General features: G+C 40.1%; 1 protein-coding gene across 1 annotated transcript in view; it reads right to left on the bottom strand.

Moving 5' to 3' along the window:
• Window positions 1–9656: 9656 nt before the first annotated feature.
• LOC137641415 (uncharacterized) overlaps window positions 9657–18578 on the bottom strand; it is a 39587-nt gene continuing 30665 nt past the window's right edge. Inside the window, exon 2 of the mRNA XM_068373946.1 lies at window positions 9657–12022. Within this exon, the coding sequence (XP_068230047.1) occupies window positions 9909–11792 (1884 nt within the window). The 5' untranslated portion in view covers window positions 11793–12022 and the 3' untranslated portion in view covers window positions 9657–9908. The remainder of the gene's footprint in view (window positions 12023–18578) is intronic.

Below are 18578 nucleotides of genomic sequence, written 5' to 3'. Positions count from 1 at the left end.
GATATAATAATAATATCTATTTGAATATCGAATGTCAGCCACGTATTACTCAATACCTCACTCAAACCAGCAAATAAAATTAATCAGTCATTAATCAGTTCATCCTACTCATAATGGTTTGCTGGTTAGAATTAATCTTCTGATAGAATATATTATAAAACATCTTCAGATCCATCCCCACCCAGTCAGTGCCTAGAGCGTGTGAATAAAAATTTCATCGAAATTCGGATTAGTTTATCGAACAGCAACGCATAAATCCTCGGAACTTCCTCATGACGGTACATTTCAGTCCTCGGAATGGCTATAACTTCCTCAGCTGTGATTGGCTGTTGCATGTGTTTACTATAGTTTCACACACACACACACACACACACACACATCTAATATCGTAACCAAAAATATAATTCATGTTATACTTAAGAGTAACAAAATACGAATTACATTCACATGCACTGTAGTTCCTTCACTACATAAGCTTGATAAAATAATATGATTTATTTGAATATCGAATATTACCACGTTTACTGCCTCACTCAAACCAGCAAACTGAATTAATCAGTCAATTGACAACAACCTTCTGATGTTCATCCTACTCCTTATGACGTCGTGAAGACGTATATTTTCGTAATAAAAATAATTATTTGGCAATTAGAATGTATCTCTCTGCTAAAATATGTTATTGAAAAACCTTTCAAGAAACTGTGTCGAAATAATTTTAAGAAAATATACCTAATTCTTTTAAAAATAAAAATATATCCGAGTCCGTCCCCTGAGATAGAGCGTTTAAAAAATATTTAATGAAAATTTGGGCTGGTTTTCCCAACAGCAACTCATAAGTTCTCGGAACTCTCTATTAGCGGGATATTTCAGTACTCTGATTGGCTGTATATTCTCAGCTGTGATTGGCTGTTGTATTTGTATACAAATTCACACATACAACTTCTAACATTATAGCCATAACCAAGTTAGGTATTCTTTAGAAAATGTCACATTTATTTAGCTAACGCATTTGAATAAGATCCATTATTGATTTTAAAAATAAATTTATGACATATTAAGTTTGCTTTAGTAATTTTTTTTAATTTTTGATTCTTAATTCATCTAAAATAAGTATAGATATTTTACCTCTCCCCAATTGAATTCATTCATAAAATACGAGGCTGCATGACGTCACATACAATAACCAATCACAACAAAGGACGAATCAGCCAATGAGACGCCAGATATTTCCCGCTAAAGAAACGCAAAAGGCCAGAGGGTTTCTCTGCCTTATGAGCTGCTGTTGGTAAACGAGTCAAATTCACGTGAGATATTTCGCTCGAACGCTCTAGTTAAAGGGGCTCTTTTTTTTTCATTTATATTTTTTATTAACAATGATTGATATTTAAGATCGGTTTTTTATTACTAAATGATTGTTTTGGTTTTGTATCCGTAAAATTTGAAGTTGTTAAGTCATCATTTATCTGAAACTATATCCTATATGGTCATAATTTGTCCAATTACATTATACTTGAAATGTAATAAAACACGAATTAAAGTTACGTACTTAAATCGCTATTTAAGCTTGATATACTGAATAATAATAGCTCAAACTAACAATAGAAGGAAAGACAAGTGTTTAAAACTCATCATACTCTTGATGACGTCACAAAGGCGCATTTTCTTAATAGCAATAACCATTTAGAAATCAGAATCTATCTATACCTTTATTGAAATATGTTATTAAAACATCTTATAAGGAGGGACTGACTCTATTGAAGAAGATATCTAAAGCAATTTTGTGGAAAATCGGGCAGGTTTCTCAAACACAGCTCCTAAGACCCTGGAATTCTCTTTTGGCGGGACATTCCAGTCCACTGATTGGCTATAAATTCCTTAACTGTGATTGGTAGCTGCCTTCACTTACTATAGCTTAACAGACGTACACACGAACATCTATCATTGTAGCCAGAACGCAGTCAAAGATTCCTTCGAAATGACATAATTATTTCACTTATAACCTTCAACAAGATTCATTATTTATTCATTACACAATAAATAACTCTTTAATTTACTTTTATTAAAAATGTATTTTTTTAGCCATAATTTATTTACAATAAGTATAGCAACTTCATTCCTAAAACAAAAAAAATACACGATTGCATGACGTCACATGCATCCACAAATCAGAACTGAGAAAGTATTAGCCAATGAAAGACCAGATATTTCTCGTTAAAATGCATGAGGTTAGAGGATTCCTCTTGATTATGGGCTGCTGTTGGCGAACAAGTTAATTCGTACGAAGAATTTTGTTCAAACGCTCCAACTAAAGGGATTTGGTTCCTCTGGTTTATAAGTTTAGATACCATTCAAATGTTTATCAATTGCTGACTTTCCCCTTCAGTAATAACAATTTTCCTTTATTTTATGAATAAGAAGCGCATAAAATATGATTTTTATGTAATTTTCATTTTCAACATTATTTCTATCATAGTCATTATGATTATATAGTGAGATAAGGTTGAGAATCATGGGTAGGCAGATATTTATTGGTTTTATAAAAAGAGAAAATAAAAGCTATAGTAAATCCTGTCCAGAAATAATAGGCCTACATATAGTAAATAGCAATGTATAGGCCTGAATTTTCTTTCTATATGTTTGTTTTGTTACAAACATTGTTAAAACAATGGTTTAAGTACAGAATACAGAAGAAATGTTATCAGCAGAAAAGAAAAATAATTCAAAATTTTATTTTGTCATGGCTGAAGGCAATTGAGAATATGCTTCTTGTTTTCTTCTCAGTGCCCTTTATAAAATGGAATAATTGAACTGTTAAAAAAACAAAACAGCATCAGCAAAATTGATTGTTGAATAGGACTACTTGTAAAATCTTCAGTTTTTAAAATTCAATTTCTTACCTAATATTGTGCACGTCTTCTTAGCTATTGATTTCTTGATGAGAGATAAATTTATAGGTCTATTGTAGGCCTACTTGATCAGAGTCAAAAACGTTTCTTGAGAACGTCTAATCAGACTGGGGGTGAATGTAGTTCGTTGGGACAGGGTAAGATAAGAGTAGAGCAGTCTAAGGGGTGTCCTGGGGGGATTAGCCCCCCTGTGAGTAAATATGTAAGGATATGGGTCATAGGTTAGGTTAGGTGGAGAGCATTAGATTAGGTAAGGTTAGGTTGGTTAATTTAGGTAAGATTAGGTTAGTTGGGAAAATTTGGTTAGGTGATGTTCTTATGTCTGTTTGTAAAATGTGGGTTTTCACTCTATCCCAACAAACTACTAAGGCTCCTCAGACTGTACTGTATTGTCATGGTAGGCTCGGTCACCTAACATCCTAATAAAAGAAAAAAAAAAAAGTTTGATTTTCACAAAACTTGAGGTCTATAACTTGGCGTTGGGGTCTGTGAGACCGTTTAGAGGCGTGTGGCAAAAGGAAACTAAAATTTGACAAACACTTGTTAACAGAGAGAGAGAGAGAAATTTTATGGGGGTTCATATTTTCATTTTGTTCTTACATGATTGAATTATGACAATCATTTACTGATGATCGTAAGCCTGTATCGTACATTTGCCACCTTTAGCATCCCGATGAAATAACTTGTCATTGCGGCCATGAAGTTACATTTAATAACACGAGACAGTCCTCATAAATTAGGGAATACGCCATCACCTCTCCTGGGTAGCTTTCTCTCACAACTGTGGGGCATTAGTCAAGAGTCAGGACTGTGAAGTTGTTTTAGATTATAGCCAACAGTTCTTGTTGCCACGGGCCATTCCCTTGGTCGGCCCGTAGGACTGTGAAGCACCTCATTACTGATAAAAACCCCAAATGGGGTGTTACTCGAGGAGAGGGATACCCCCTGATAGGGATACCAAACTCTCACTGGCAATGTGTGTATTCATCCATCAAATCTAAGACATATGCCTAATTCCCCCTGCCCATTATTTCTCACCCTACTTGGTGTAAAGCCATGGCTGCTCAAGAAGAATCTACACATAATCACCACTAGAGGGACCGAGCATTGGTCAGAATATATAAAGCCCTTACCACCACTTGCAGTTGGAGGTCATCCGCTCTAAAACCAGATAAGTCCTCACCTGCTCAAATGAGAAGTTACATGCTTGGTGATTGAAGTTCACCAATTCAACCAATACTCAGCGAGATCTGAAGAATCAGGTCGGGTTGACTTTACATCCCTGTCCATGTACCACCAACCAGAATCAACATTGAAGATGACATGAAGTTCCAATGGTTTATGCAGGGTTAAGAGAGTTGAAGGAGATGGCATACCACATTGTGGGAAAAGAAAATGAGAACAGGTCAAGTAGATGGCAAAAAATGGTTGCAGTTGGGAGTCAAAAACGATGTCGCAAATACCATTTAGTAATGCCCACATTACACTGTAAGGTAAATTACAGTGAAGGCATTATCACGTTACAAAACCTAATATTCACCTTACTTTCTCACCTTATGTCCAACCCAACTCGGTCTTTGAGTCTGTAAGCTTATTTTTTCCATTTTTAGACCTTTCCTTTTCTCAACAACTCCCTCGTAACGGAATCTTCCAACCACATTCGTGAATCTCAACACTCTAAATAAAAGGTTACACAATATCACTATCTCTTCCATTATACTTGTCACTGACCATGTTCCTTCTGTACATAGCAGTACCCATCATGTCTTTAACCTCCCTTTGTCAATGGAACACCTTATCAATGGTCTGGCAATTTAGCCTCCATATCATTTATGCTACTATCAATCTTTTATACCCTCTAAACTCTTACTTCACATTCCATTGTCTCTCCCACGTAATTTCTTCCCCCTCTATCAGAAAGATACTTCAAATGTTCCATGTTCCCCGTTTTCTCGTTATGCTTTTCAAACATCTAAATATTCTTAATCTATGTAAACATTGTAATCCAAAGCACCTCTTGTAACATTTTTTCATTTGGTGTACATTAGAGGCCACTCCCAAATATTTCCCACATGACCACCTTTCTGACAGTACTTTTACCATCACTTCCTTTCCATTCACCATTAGCATCAATTCACTTACAATGACTTTATGTCCTCTCCATCTCACTTTCTTCATATTATCAATAAAGGGCTTGAACCAGCCCTTAAAAATTTTTCACTCTTCTTCCTCGCATCCTGATGGTCATCTGCATGCAGAAGCTCCCAAGGGGCTACATTGTCACTTCTTCAATTACTATTATAAACAGCTACATTCTCAGCACTAATCATCCGTATACTCCCAACACTTTTCTCAAATTCTCCCAACTAACCTACAGTCTAGTCTAGACCTAGTGTTTTAGTGGAGTAACATACTCTTTAACTTGAGTCTCATTACTATTATATTATTATTATATCAAGACATCACTATTGATTGCCTAATGGTTGGTCCCAAGTTTTAGACTGTGACATTATCTATCCACTAGAGCCCTCCCAGAAGCCTTGTTCCTGTATTCCTTTGCTTGGGGATACAATTAAACATTCTTCTTCGGCTTTGTAGTGACCATATCATCATATGCTCACCACTTTGTCAAACATCTTTTTTAAAGGTTGAAAAAATATTTGAATTTGGGCCCTACGGAAAAGCCACTCACCACTGGTGGAAAACCCTGAAGGCAATTAATTATGAAGTACATCTTAAGAGGTTGACCAGCACAAAGTAAACAAGACAGCTAACAAGTCTGTACAGCTGGAGGGCAAGGTTAAGCTTCAAACACCCTAATCACACATACAGTGCACAATGTGAGGTGGAACAAATCTAACCTACATGGACTACAAATACTTAGTACAATCCCTTTCTCACTGCTTGTTATCTCTCCTATGAAGACAAACCAACAATCACCGATATCTCTCAACATTTCTTCTAATAGCTTTTTGAATATTTTTGTAATATTTTCAAGTTTTTATATCTGTAATTTCAGTGCAGTGCATTTCACTTTCAGAGTTTTCCCCATTATTTTGGTCCTTTAACTTCCTTTATTGACTTTTCATATATAGTACAATACTGTACCCCATTAAGTTAACTAATGACAGGATGTCCTTCAGATATTATCAAGACACTTGTTATTCCCAATAGTCTTGAGATTTTCCTATTTTCACCTTCCCAAGAGTCTTATTAAAAGTCTTCCATTGTTATGGTCTCTGTTGGTCCCTTATTATGCCCACATCCTCTACTGTATTACATGTCAGTTATCTTTATTTACTTACTGATAAGGTCATTAGCAATTAATTTTCAAAGAAAATGTCACAAAAGTTCAATTTTGAAATAAACTATTAAGGTTTCTAGTATTTTCACATCACTGATCTACTCCTGATATAAAAAATTTGCCGTTTGTGTGGACGATGTCGTAGGTGTTAGACTAGGTCCATACCAGGTGACTAGTAGGTGATCATGTAAGAATTTGTATCCATAAGAACATGAAGTCTGAAAGTATGATCAGTTATGAGAAATGGATTTACATACATTCCAACCACCCTCCCCCTTATGGAAGAGAAAAAGAAAAAGAAAAAAAATGCCCGACATACTTACCACTAATTCTAGTCTTATGACTATCTTGGATAAGATGTTTCATGTCCCATGAGGGAGCTAGAATTGCTTACACAACTTGTTGAGCAGCTACTACCGGCCCAAGGTTAAAGGTAATGGTCATACGGCATTTCTAGAACCCTACCTTCAAGATCCGGACCACTGACAGATTTACCTTGAAGGCTAGAGTGACTCCAATACCCCTGACTACATTCCTGTGCTAATTGCTGGGTAGACCAGTCCGATTGTTTCAAAAAACCAGAACGAAAGTGTTCTTAGATATTTTTTTTACCTTTCCGGTGCTGAGGAAGAGTCTTTGCATCTCATAATGGAGAAGGACTCGAATTTAAGAGTAAAAAACTGCTTAGCCACGAACTCCAGAATAAAGGTGAAGGAGACATTCTTCCATCCTTTGGAATGGCTCCTACATGAAATGATGTCCCATGCTGCTCGCCTACTCTCTTCGACAGACCTAAAAAGGCAGGAAAACACTCTTCAGGCCTTTTCCAAGCACTCATAAAAGACTCACATGATAAAGCTAAGGGCTGGCGTGACATATTCTGCGGTTCTGAGTTCCCTGATAGGGCACAACTGTTCAAAGCTCCCCATGAACATACAATGGTGGCGGGTCCATAACTATGGCTGGCTGGCTGCAGACTGCACCATCTTAGCCTTATAAGGGAAACGAGTGATTAATTCATATAATTCATTTTGTACATATTGATAATATACTTTTATACAGTATTTCATTTGGCATATTTTTAATTATCTTTTCACTTTCTAACACAAAATACTAACAGATCTGATAAATCAATCAACAGAGTAAAAATACTTTTTCCAGAATTGATGCACCTCCAACCTCCCAGCCAAGTTGCAGTAGGGCTGGTGTCAGTTCAGCCCTGTCGAGCTACCTGAAAGGAGTGTCATCTCCCCTCTGCGTTAAACAAATACTGTAGTGCATTACGTCCATGATTTGTGAATACTGTACTAGCCAATGCTATTTATTCTACTCAACTTGATAAATGCTTTTCATAGCTTTAGCAACACAAATTCTAAAGTATAAGGTACAAGATGTAACATTTGTGATCTAAATAAAACCGTCTAAATTACAGCCTCATTAGTAGGCCTACAATAAACTATTGCCTCCATTAAACCCGAGCCCAAACACCTGGGGAATTTCTCCCAGGTGCTGAGATAATTACATGAATCATTCGTTTATCAGCAAAAAACGAACATACAGCAAATATTTATGGCAAAATGTACCAAAGTCCTCCCTTTTAGTATCTTTACGGAATTTAATTCAAAGTAGAACAGCATTAATCTACAGAAAAACTTGTTTTCTGTGGCTCAATTGATAAGCAAGACACGTCTGACCAACGCAAGTGCTGAGGAGGAATGAGGATAGGGGGTGGGGAGACGTAGGGGTAGAGAGGGTTAGTCGTAGTAGGAAGCACAGACGGGTGTAGGACGGCACCTCGTTGTTCCAGGGGATGTTGATGAAGGAGAGGTCTAATTGGAGAGGGACCTATGGTTGTGGCTCTATCACGCCCCAGTTATCTACACCGACACTCAATGAGTGAGCAAGCTAGGTTTATTCCTGGCAATCCATGCATCTCTCTTTTTCTCTGGTATATTCAGCAGTAATTATACCTTAGAAATGGTGCTAGAGGAGCATTTCACGGAGCGACACAGGTTCCTCGCCCAGAAATAGATTTTTCCTTCGTCAAAATCCCTTTTTCATTCTATTTGTTTGGTGATGAAGAAACACTGAATTGTTTTATTTATTTTTTAAAACCATGAGAATTCCCCCCAACCCACAAAGTCTAATGTGTGCTTATAAGGATGCTATGCTGTAGCTCTAAAACTATTAGATTTTCTCAAAAATAGTCTCATTATGATTCCCATGTAAAGTTACCTGCATATGATAGGGTGGGGTTTAACTAAATCTAATCTGACTGAAACCTCAAATTAACCCCAGGTCGTTCATCAAGAGGCATGCGCTTTATACTATTCCAGTCTTGGGGAATAATTACACCTCGTGGGATTTGTATTTATGTGGCATAAATATAGGGTTCATGTTCTAACTTGGGTTAGTATTTAACTCTTGTCTCTATTTATATAAGCAAATTAATTTACTCTGTACAATTGGCCTACTGTTTTAAAGAATGATACATACAGTATATATATTTTATATAATTCAAAATTATGTGGCCCAAATGTTTCTAACGCTGAAAGCATAAACAATTCCAATGAAGAGGAAAGGACCAAACCCTTTGGTCTGAAAACCTAGCATTAGGTTGAGAGACTGCCTTCCACCACGGATACTGAGAGGAGCTTCCTTCAACAAAGTTAGAGGAGGAAATCCACATAAATTACAGAGACTCAGACCAGAGAAGCACCCCTTCTATGACAATCGGGGTACCGTAGTTCTCTTGGTATCTGTACAAGGAACATCAGCAAGTCTGGATGCCATTTGGCACGTGGCCATTGGGAGCCACTAGGGTCATCCTAAGACTCTATGTCATCAACCCTGAGTAATCGATGAATTGGCCAGAAAGACTAAAAGGTGTGTGTCCACGGTGATAAAGGAACGTTGGAGGGCATCCTGTAGCGCTGCAGACAGGTCTGGAACTGGAAATCAGAAGACTGGAAGCTTCTTGTCCTGCCAGTTATGAGGCATCCGAGAAGTACAGTACGTTTGAACATAACAAAGTGACGATTAACCTGCCCCGCAAGTAGACCTACCCTCCACCCACCAACAGCTACTACTTCATTAAGAGTTTAAACGAGCATTTCAGGCTTCGTTGAAATCATACGCCTACTGAAGGACAATGGTTTGTATTTGTGTAGGAACTAATTTACTTATAGACCCAACCATAATAATGGGTTGGTTGATGGTTGGTTTTAATGTCCAAACCATTATTCTTTCAAAACTTTCAAGTCAGTAGTTCAGTCATTATAATGTGTCTATTTTAAAGAATATATCAACATTATATAAAAGTTCAATTTAATATACAAGTTATAAAAATACAGTAATATATTCATCAAATTTCAATACAAAACAAAACAATACTGCTGCAAGGAGAGACATCTTCACCTTAATTGTAAAATCAGATACAATATACAAAGATTTAAAGTATAATACTATAAAGGTAAAGGACCCCATACATATATCAATATAAAGCCAGCAATCAATAACTGAAACATGAATATTATATGATTCATAAATAAAAAATGAATGTTACTTTCTATATAATGCAAAAAAATTAACATTTCTTTCTTTGATATCAAAATATACCAGCAATCAACAAAAGGATATTTACAAAGCACTGGAAGAACTCCTCACATGCAAAATGCAGGTTTGTAACGAAGCAGCCTTCAAATTTTGTAGACAAGGTCTTCCATAACTGAAAAATCTGCTTTGCTTGGAAGTCCAGTTTTCCACTTCCTTGACCACATTTCCAAAACCTGATCTACGCTTATCTGATCACACGAAGGGCCTTCTAATATGATAATGGTAATGGGATGCTTCAAGTGATTTGCAACTCGCCTACACAAGAACACTTGTAGAGAGGTAACGTTAAAAAGACTCTGCTCCTTGTGAGCTGGGAAGCACGGAAGTACTTTCACTTTTTTACTGAGTAAACATAAATGAGGAAACTTGGTCTGCAACTGGGGTGTTTCATAAAGAGTTTCAAGAGCATCGTGCATGCTAAAACAATCCTGTTTTGCTATACATGATTGCAATGTTTTAAAATCATTAAATAACTGTTCACTCCCGATATGTTTATATTCTCTTAGCAAGTTTGGTAATAAAACATTAACGTCGTCTTTTGTGATGTCATCCATCTTCTTTGCTAGTACATCAGTGACATTTATTTCCGCTGAAGGGATGGTTACGAGCACGTGCGACACGAATATGTTGAATAACGAAAGAAGAACATACTCATCAGAATCGTCTTCAAGGTCTCTCATTCTTAAAGATATGTCATCGTTGAAGTTTTCGAGTGCTTTGCGCGATGCCTGGTTATGATCCACAAACAATGACTGCATTATTACATGCAACTTGGGAAAGAGAAGAGCGCACCGAGCCATTTCGGTTGTATTACGTAATTCCACAGAACTAAAGCCATATGCATCCATATTTCTTAACTTTTTATGAATGTCAGCCGCAATATCCTTTAGTGAACTGATGTTGTCAAAGAAGAACGTTAATATCTTCTCATCTAAAACACAATTATGACTGAACGGCTCCTCAATGCTCATCAAGTCGTACGCTTCCGTGAAACCAGCAAACTTATGAAAATACGTCTTACAAAGTCTGGTTAACACATTAAGATGTTCAAATAGCTCTTTCAAAAAGCTTGCTTCCTCTACCCAGTTCACAAAGAGTTCAAAATCTGGACAGCGAACAGGCGAGCTGATAATTGAGGACATTTTCTGGTTGGTCTCACTTTCTGACGACTTGGGGAGAACGGTATATGATACCAATTTACTCATATCAATGCTCCGGTTCTCTAAATATGTTATACATGAGATTCCTTGGCCTGGAAAACCTATTTGACTACAAAGGAGGTGTTCTTCACTCTCACCTTTGGAATTAATCCATCGCAATATGATATAATCATAGTTTTCTAAGGCTACGATGCTAAAACATGGACTTTCTGACAGGGAATTCAAAAGGTCTTCTTCTATGCATTCAGCAATGCGTTTACTCATGTACCCTGCAAAGGCAAATTTTGAATTTGTGTCTTCTGGCCCAGGGAAAGAACCTCCTGCTAAGTCTGTAACTGTCTTAATAATATCTTCTAAACTTGTGGTGTCTTGTGAAAAAGTCTTTAAAAGAGGATACATGTATTTACATAAATCTGAAAGGGTCTGGCGTTTCTGTGATATTTTCTGGTGACCAGGGCTCTCCTTGTGTTTTCTCAATTTTTTAGCAACTAAGTGTACATCTTTCAAAGATGTAACTTGGAAAACTTTTATCAAATTGGGATCCATACTTCCCCACTCACAGAGTAAACAAGTAAACATTAAAGTTTTTTCCTCATAATGGAGCCATGGAAATATTTGCTTCCAAGATGGAATACATTTTGCTAGATCTGTAGCAAATGAATTTGAAGGCTGTGGTTTCTGAGGCACAATTGTAATAGGGCGAACATCTTCAAAATTTTTGGTGAACAATTGTTTTTCTAAAGGTGCCTGCATTTGAGTTGATATGGTTGTAGCGACAGTTTTACGTGAACTTTGCATATAAGCCATCAATGCTAAGTTAAAAATCAATTAATGTTAATGACATGAAGAGGCAAATTTGTCACAATTGATACAAAAACTATATACTTTTGTTTAGAATCTACAGGGTACTATCCTCTTGGTGGTAACATCCTAGTGATCATTTGAATTCCATGAAAATACCCCGATCTTCGGAATGAAACCGTGTTTTCACCAACTGACATCAAAATCTATTTTTCACGTGAACTGTGCATCACAATCTGAAAGAAAAGTAGAAGATTAATTTTGTTTTCATTGATACAAATATTAATTTGACATATGCGATTACTGTACTTTATATCAAGCAACAAGTAGAAATAAAGACATTGTTAATTGTAACAAGGACAAATTTGTATACAGGAAATTTCAAAGTTATAATATTCCATACTCAAGCTTCTTATTTTCATCTATGCTGTAATGCTTGAGTAGGGGAGAGAAACTGAGCACCAAATAGCTACTTAAACATATAAAGCTACAACTTCCCATGGGGGTAATTACTACTTTACCACACAATTTACTAATTTCTTGACATAATAATAATAACTAGAGGGTATAATAATAATAACTAGAGGGGCACTCAGTAGAGCGCAAGATCTCCACCGTGGCAGATTATTTCTCAACCTTTTGCTTGACAGTGACCTTGATCTTAACCTTCCAAAAATTAATAATCTCCAGCTTTTTACATAAAAGTTAATCCTTGTAAGTTTCGTTACTCTGTGATTAAAATTATGGCCATGAAGCTGTTCACAAACAAAACAGGAGGTAAAACATAACCTCCTTCCAACTTCGTTGGCGGAGGTAATAATAATAATAATAATAATAATAATAATAGCATGATCATAGAGCCAGAAATAAACCAATATGATGGTGTTGTAGCAAACACCCAATACTAGAGAAGCCCTCTAAACTATCTTATAAGCCTTGCAGCAATGTAGACTAATAGATATTATAAGGGGGGGGAGAGATCTTCTGAGGTTCTTATATTAACAGTTCTGCAGTTTCCATATACATAAATCATGAATTTGCTATTTTTCCACCAAATACTATGGCCAATTAGGAATGAAGTAATTTCTATTGCGCTTACAAAGGATAGTTATTACATTATTCCGTACTTGGGTGTCCAATCAAATTACTTTTTGCATAAATCTTGAAGATACGTAATTTGTTACTGTAGTTGAGGATGCTCAACATCTGCGTTATTGATTGTTACCTGGATGGTCCCCAGCTTTAAGACTATGATATTACCTATGCACAAGACTTCCCAGTCTTCATCCTGTATTTCTTTGCTTGGGGATGCACTAAAACATCCTTCTTTTATTTCTTTAATTTATTATTATTACTACATGCTAAGCTAAAACCTAAGTTGGAAAAGCAACGTGCTATAAGCCCAAGGGTTCCAACACAGAAAAATAGTCCGGTGGGGAAAAGAAACACGGAAATACGATAAATAAACTACAATAGATGTAATGAACAATAAAAATAAAGTATTCTAAGAACAGTGACAAAATCAAATTAGATCTTTCGAATATACAGTAAACTATAAAAAACTTTCAAAACAGAAGAGAAAGAGAAATATGTTATTTTCATTAGTAAAATAAATTTTTGAATATACTTACCCGGTGATCATGTAGCTGCAGCTCTGCTGCCCGACAGAAAAAACCTACGGGCGGAATACGCCAGCGATCGCTATACAGGTGGGGATGTACATCAACAGCGCCATCTGTCGAGTAGGTACTCAAGTACTTCTTGTCAACACAGAACCAATTTTCTCCTCGGTCCACTGGGTCTCTATTGGGGAGGAAGGGTGGGTCCTTTAATTCATGATCACCGGGTAAGTATATTCAAAAATTTATTTTACTAATGAAAATAACATTTTTCAATATTAATCTTACCCGGTGATCATGTAGCTGATTCACACCCAGGGGGGTGGGTGGAGACCAGCATACATGTTAACATTAGAAGCTAAGTATTCCGTATTTCATTTTAGCAGTTATTCAAAATAACAAACATAAAATTAATAAGTACCTGGTAAGGAAGTCGACTTGAACAATTACTCTGCCTTTTTAAGTACGTCTTCCTTACTGAGCCTCGCGATCCTCTTAGGATGCTGAGCGACTCCTAGGTGCTGAAGTATGAAGGGCTGCAACCCATACTAAAGGACCTCATCACAACCTCTAATCTAGGCGCTTCTCAAGAAAAGAATTTGACCACCCGCCAAATCAACCAGGATGCGAAAGGCTTCTTAGCCTTCCGTACAACCCAAAAACAACAATAAAAACATTTCAAGAGAAAGATTAAAAAAGGTTATGGGATTATGGGAATGTAGTGGTTGAGCCCTCACCTACTACTGCACTCGCTGCTACGAATGGTCCCAGGGTGTAGCAGTTCTCGTAAAGAGACTGGACATCTTTAAGGTAAAATGATGCGAACACTGACTTGCTTCTCCAATAGGTTGCATCCATTACACTCTGCAGAGATCTGTTTTGTTTGAAGGCCACTGAAGTTGCGACAGCTCTAACTTCATGTGTCCTTACCTTCAGCAAAGCATGGTCTTCCTCATTCAGAAGAGAATGAGCTTCTCTAATCAAAAGTCTGATGTAATAAGAAACTGCGTTCTTCGACATCGGTAAAGCAGGTTTCTTAATAGAGCACCATAAAGCTTCTGATTGTCCTCGTAATGGCTTCGTACGTCTTAAATAGTACTTAAGAGCTCTTACTGGGCATAGTACTCTCTCTTGTTCGTTTCCAACCAAACTGGACAGACTTGGAATCTCGAACGATTTGGGCCAAGGACGAGAAGGGAGTTCGTTTTTAGCTAAAAAACCAAGCTGTAAGGAACATGTAGCCGTTTCAGATGTAAATCCTATGTTCCTGCTGAAGGCGTGTATCTCACTGACTCTTTTAGCTGTTGCTAAGCAGACGAGGAAAAGAGTCTTCAAAGTGAGATCTTTAAAAGAGGCTGATTGAAGCGGTTCGAACCTTGCTGACATCAGGAACCTTAAAACCACGTCTAAGTTCCAACCTGGTGTGGCCAACCGACGCTCCTTCGAGGTCTCAAAAGACTTAAGGAGGTCCTGTAGATCTTTGTTGTTGGAAAGATCTAAGCCTCTGTGGCGGAAGACTGCTGCCAACATGCTTCTGTAACCTTTGATCGTAGGAGCTGAAAGGGATCTTACCTTCCTTAGGTGTAAAAGGAAGTCAGCTATCTGAGTTACAGAGGTACTGGTTGAGGATACTGAATTCGCCTTGCACCAGCTTCGGAAGACTTCCCATTTTGACTGGTAGACCTTGAGAGTGGATGTCCTCCTTGCTCTGGCAATCGCTCTGGCTGCCTCCTTCGAAAAGCCTCTAGCTCTTGAAAGTCTTTCGATAGTCTGAAGGCAGTCAGACGAAGAGCGTGGAGGCTTGGGTGTACCTTCTTTACATGCAGCTGACGCAGAAGGTCCACTCTTAGAGGAAGAGTCCTGGGAACGTCTACTAGCCATTGCAGTACCTCGGTGAACCATTCTCTCGCGGGCCAGAGGGGAGCAACCAACGTCAACCTTGTCCCTTCGTGAGAGGCGAACTTCTGCAGTACCTTGTTGACAATCTTGAACGGGGGGGAACGCATAAAGGTCTAGATGGGACCAATCCAGAAGAAAGGCATCTATGTGAACTGCTGCTGGGTCCGGAATCGGTGAGCAATAATTTGGGAGCCTCTTGGTCATCGAGGTAGCGAACAGATCTATGGTGGGCTGACCCCACAATGCCCATAGTCTGTTGCAAACATTCTTGTGAAGGGTCCATTCTGTTGGGATGATCTGACCCTTCCGGCTGAGGCGGTCTGCCATGACATTCATGTCGCCTTGAATGAACCTCGTTACTAGAGATATGTTTCGATCTCTTGACCAGGTGAGGAGGTCCCTTGCGATCTCGAACAACGTCATCGAATGAGTCCCTCCTTGCTTGGAGATGTACGCCAAGGCTGTGGTGTTGTCGGAGTTCACTTCCACCACCTTGCCTAGAAGGAGGGACTTGAAGCTTCTCAAGGCCAGATGAACTGCCAGTAGCTCCTTGCAGTTGATGTGCAGTGCTCTTTGATCCGAATTCCACGTGCCCGAGCATTCCCGACCGTCGAGTGTCGCACCCCAGCCCGTGTCCGATGCGTCCGAGAAGAGAAGGTGGTCGGGGGTCTGAACAGCCAGTGGTAGACCTTCCCTGAGCAGAATGTTGTTCTTCCACCAAGTCAGTGCAGACTTCATCTTCTCGGAGATAGGAACTGAGACCGCTTCTAGCGTCATGTCCTTTCTCCAGTGAGCAGCTAGGTGATACTGAAGGGGTCGGAGGTGGAGTCTCCCTAACGCGATGAACTGGTCCAGTGATGAAAGCGTCCCTATCAGACTCATCCACTGTCTGACTGAACATCGGTTCTTCTTCAGCATGCTCTGGATGCATTCTTGGGCTTGACTGATTCTGGGGGCCGACGGAAAAGCCCGAAAAGCTTGACTCTGAATCTCCATACCTAGATATACTATAGTTTGGGATGGGACGAGTTGGGACTTTTCCATATTGACCAGGAGACCCAATTCCTTGGTCAGATCCAGAGTCCATTTTAGATTCTCCAGACAGCGACGACTTGACGCAGCTCTTAAAAGCCAGTCGTCCAAATAGAGGGAGGCTCTGATGTCTGCTAAATGCAGGAATTTGGCAATATTCCTCATCAGTTTGGTAAACACTAGAGGTGCCGTGCTTAGGCCAAAGCACAGGGCTTGGAACTGGTATACCACCTTCCCAAAAACGAACCTTAGAAAAGGTTGGGAATCTGGGTGGATGGGGACGTGAAAGTACGCGTCCTTTAGGTCTAACGAGACCATCCAGTCTTCCTTCCTGACCGATGCTAGAACCGACTTCGTCGTCTCCATGGTGAACGTCTGCTTGGTGACAAAGACATTTAGAGCACTGACGTCTAGCACCGGTCTCCACCCTCCTGTCTTCTTCGCCACTAAGAAGAGACGGTTGTAGAAGCCCGGGGATTGATGGTCCCGGACTATGACTACCGCTCCCTTTTGTAGCAAGAGAGACACCTCTTGCTGTAAAGCTAGCCTCTTGTCCTCCTCTCTGTACCTGGGAGAGAGGTCGATGGGAGTTGTTGCTAGAGGGGGCTTGCGCAAGAATGGAATCCTGTACCCCTCTCTGAGTAACTTCACAGACTGTGCGTCTGCACCCCTGTTCTCCCAGGCCTGCCAGTAGTTCTTGAGCCTGGCTCCCACTGCTGTCTGAAGAAGGTGGCAGTCAGACTCTGCCTTTTGAGGACTTGGAACCCTTCTTCTTGTTGCCACGTTGACTAACGGCACGAGTACCTCCTCTGCTGGAGGTTCTGCCACGAAAGGGCGGAATGAACCTAGACGCTGGTGTGTCCATCCTAGGTCTAGGCACGGAAGGTAAAGCTGAGACTTTACGTGCGGATGACGCCACCAGGTCATGAGTGTCTTTCTGGATCAACGAGGCAGCAATCCCCTTGATCAACTCTTCAGGAAAGAGACACTTCGATAGCAGAGCAAACATCAGTTCTGACTTCTGACATGGGGTGACTCCCGCCGACAAGAAGGAGCAAAGGTGATCCCGCTTCTTGATAACTCCAGACACGAAAGAAGCCGCAAGCTCGCCAGACCCATCCCGAATGGCTTTGTCCATGCAGGACATGATGAGCATGGCAGATTCCTTATCCGAAGGGGATGTCTTCCTGCTCAACGCTCCCAAACACCAGTCCAGGAAGTTAAAGATCTCGAACGCACGGAAAACTCCCTTCAAAAGATGGTCCATGTCCGAAGAAGTCCAGCAAATCTTGGAGCGTCTCATAGCCAGTCTGCGGGGAGAGTCTACCAGACTTGAGAAGTCGCCCTGGGCAGAGGCAGGAACTCCCAAGCCGAGAACCTCTCCCGTGGCATACCAGACGCTAGATCTGGAAGCAAGCTTGGCCGGGGGAAACATGAAGGATGTCTTCCCAAGTTGCTTCTTGGCCTGCAACCACTCTCCCAGTACCCTTAAAGCTCTCTTGGACGAGCGAGCGAGTACGAGCTTCGTAAAGGCAGGAGCTGCTGACTGCATGCCTAAAGCGAACTCAGAGGGAGGTGAGCGTGGAGCTGCAGACACAAACTGGTCCGGATACAACTCCTTAAACAGGGCAAGGACTTTCCTAAAGTCTAAGGAGGGAGGCGTAGTCTTGGGTTCATCTATGTCGGAGTGTTGGTCGTCCAAATGCGCAGCTTCGTCGTCATCAGAGATTCCTTCATCCGAATGCTGAGGAGGAAGCGGCAAAGGAGGAGATAAAAGCTGAACGGCTGAATCCGGCAGCACGGGTGCATGCGTAGCTGCACTGGATCCAACATCATGCCGCTGTTGGTCAGTCTGAGAGCTGGCAACAACCAAAGCGGAGTGGTGGTGCGTGGTGGGGACCACCGTGGGTTGCGGAGACTGACGCACCGCATCAAAACACGGCAGCTTGACTCCACCTTCCTGCTGATGCGGTAGCTCACGCACGTCAACGGAGGGTGCCGCACGTCGGCTAACGTCAACATGCGTCTGGCAGGGTCGACTGCGCATAGGTGGTGGAGCTCTCACAGCCGGAGTGTGGGAGCAGGCAGCCGCAGTGTCAGCTGGGCGCACAACCGTGGCAGGTTGTAGGCTAACGGGTGCAGCGTCAACCTTCTCAGCACGATACTCCTGCATGAAGGAAGCTAGCTGAGTCTGCATAGACTGCAGCAAAGACCACTTAGGGTCTACAGCGGCTGGTGCGGC

Source organism: Palaemon carinicauda, chromosome 5, assembly GCF_036898095.1.
Source record: "Palaemon carinicauda isolate YSFRI2023 chromosome 5, ASM3689809v2, whole genome shotgun sequence".
Taxonomy (NCBI): domain Eukaryota; kingdom Metazoa; phylum Arthropoda; class Malacostraca; order Decapoda; family Palaemonidae; genus Palaemon; species Palaemon carinicauda.
This window is presented reverse-complemented; position numbering and strand designations above follow the sequence as displayed.